The sequence below is a fragment of the Panthera uncia genome, chromosome X (genome assembly GCF_023721935.1).
Source record: "Panthera uncia isolate 11264 chromosome X, Puncia_PCG_1.0, whole genome shotgun sequence".
NCBI lineage: Eukaryota > Metazoa > Chordata > Mammalia > Carnivora > Felidae > Panthera > Panthera uncia.
In genome coordinates, this window is record NC_064817.1 from 23,782,037 (window position 1) to 23,783,788 (window position 1,752).

At 43.6% G+C, this 1,752-nt stretch overlaps 1 protein-coding gene across 1 annotated transcript in view; it reads right to left on the reverse strand.

Annotated features, from left to right (window-relative positions):
- Positions 1-913: 913 nt before the first annotated feature.
- LOC125931250 (transcription factor SPT20 homolog) overlaps positions 914-1,752 on the reverse strand; it is a 3,197-nt gene continuing 2,358 nt past the window's right edge. Inside the window, exon 3 of the mRNA XM_049643218.1 lies at positions 914-1,688. Within this exon, the coding sequence (XP_049499175.1) occupies positions 914-1,688 (775 nt within the window). The remainder of the gene's footprint in view (positions 1,689-1,752) is intronic.

Below are 1,752 nucleotides of genomic sequence, written 5' to 3' on the forward strand. Positions count from 1 at the left end.
CAGACAGCAGGTGCATTTGTATATTATGAAGTGTTTGCAAAATAATAAGCACCACATGAATAATGCATTGGACGAATATTGTCTGGCAAATGATATTGAGTCATATATCCCAATCATCCCTCAATTACTGAAGAACGAATTACAAGTGCCTAATGCATCCAGTTTTATCAGAGAGAGAATTCACCATGTGGGCCATCTAGGTAGAGTAAAAGGGTTAGTCTTTATTTAATAGAGGGTTAAAATCTCTATATCTGGATCTGGATCTATATGTCTATAACTGTACCTATATCTATATAACTTGAAAACCTCAGAGAGGTGTGTGTGTGTGGGTGTGGGTGTATGCGTGGGTGCATTTAAAAGTCTAGGGTGGTTCTTTGTGAGGAATTAAATTCATATGGTGTATTTGCTCTTGCTTCCAAGGTTGGCTTTTATGTAATGCAACAAAACTATTATTTGCACTAATATTATTACTGTAGTTCATTTTCAGCTTAAGTACTTATGTTTATTTCTTTCAAATATTTAACATTTGTATTCATTAAAATTAATTTAAATTTCAGTATTTAATATATCTTACATTAACCTTGACAATAAACTTGAGGGAATATTCCTATTCACATTTTACAGATAAGGAACTGGAGAGTCACTTAAGAAACAGGTTTAAGGTTAGTTAATTGCAGAGATGGGATACTGACCTCATGGTGGCTAATATCAAAGTCTATTCATTTTGTTTTTCATTAAATCACTCCGCTGTCTTTATTTAAAAAGCATAGGGTTGGGCTTCTGTATGGTTTGTTTACCTAGCAGTGTAAAATACTGAGACATCAAAGACAAAGATGAAGTAAAAAGTCAGAAACCCTTTGCTTCAATGTTGTTTTGTTTTGTTTAAAAGAGAGAGGGAAATGTAATGCAAGATCTAGGATTTTGGAGTGGTTGGTGTGCCTTTCTTCATTTTACCTGTTGACTGATTTGCTGTCTGCTCGCTAGATGGATGTGGCTGAGCTGTTGGGGCGGCCACTGTTGTCAGAGCCACTGGGTGTGGCAGAATTCTCAGCTGTACCTGCTGCTGGGACTGCAGCTGTAAGGCAGAGGACAGCTGCAGTGTGTGCTGAGCGCCGCTCTGCTCAGGTCTTCTCTGGCTCTCCACACAGCCAAGTGGAGACAACACAGCTGCCTGCAGGGGCTGCAGCAAACTTCCTGCTCCAGCAAGGTTAAGGACAACAGCTTGCTGAGCAGATAAGGCTGTTCTCTGACTGGTTGACCCTTGTGCACTTGAGCCCTGTGATACTGGCTGCTGAGGATGAGGAGCTGTGGGCTGCTGACTGGAAGCTGTAGGTTGTCGAAGTTGTTGTTGTGGAATCAGCTGATAGAGCCACTGCTGCTGAGGCTGTTGCTGGGTGTTCAGTTGCTGGGTGTTCAAAAGGTATGAACCTTGTGGAAGCTGGAACATGCTTACTGGCCTGATACTTGGGGCATCTTTAAAAAAAAACTGAACACCTGCTTGAGAAGGAGCCTGCAGTGCCGGGGGCCCTACATTTGGTGGCCAAGATCCTGAGGGCAGGTTACTGGGCTTGATTCCCGCAGGAGCTGTGGCCCCAGTGGTAGAGCCCTGCCCAAGGCTGGAATCCCTTGCCCAAGCCTGGACTCCACTGACAGGGCCCACCACTTGGATGATGTTGGGGCCAGCAGAACTGACTGTGGACTGGGTGGCCAGGCTTCTTTGTGATGAGCCGGTAGTGGATATGGTGGTTTTAG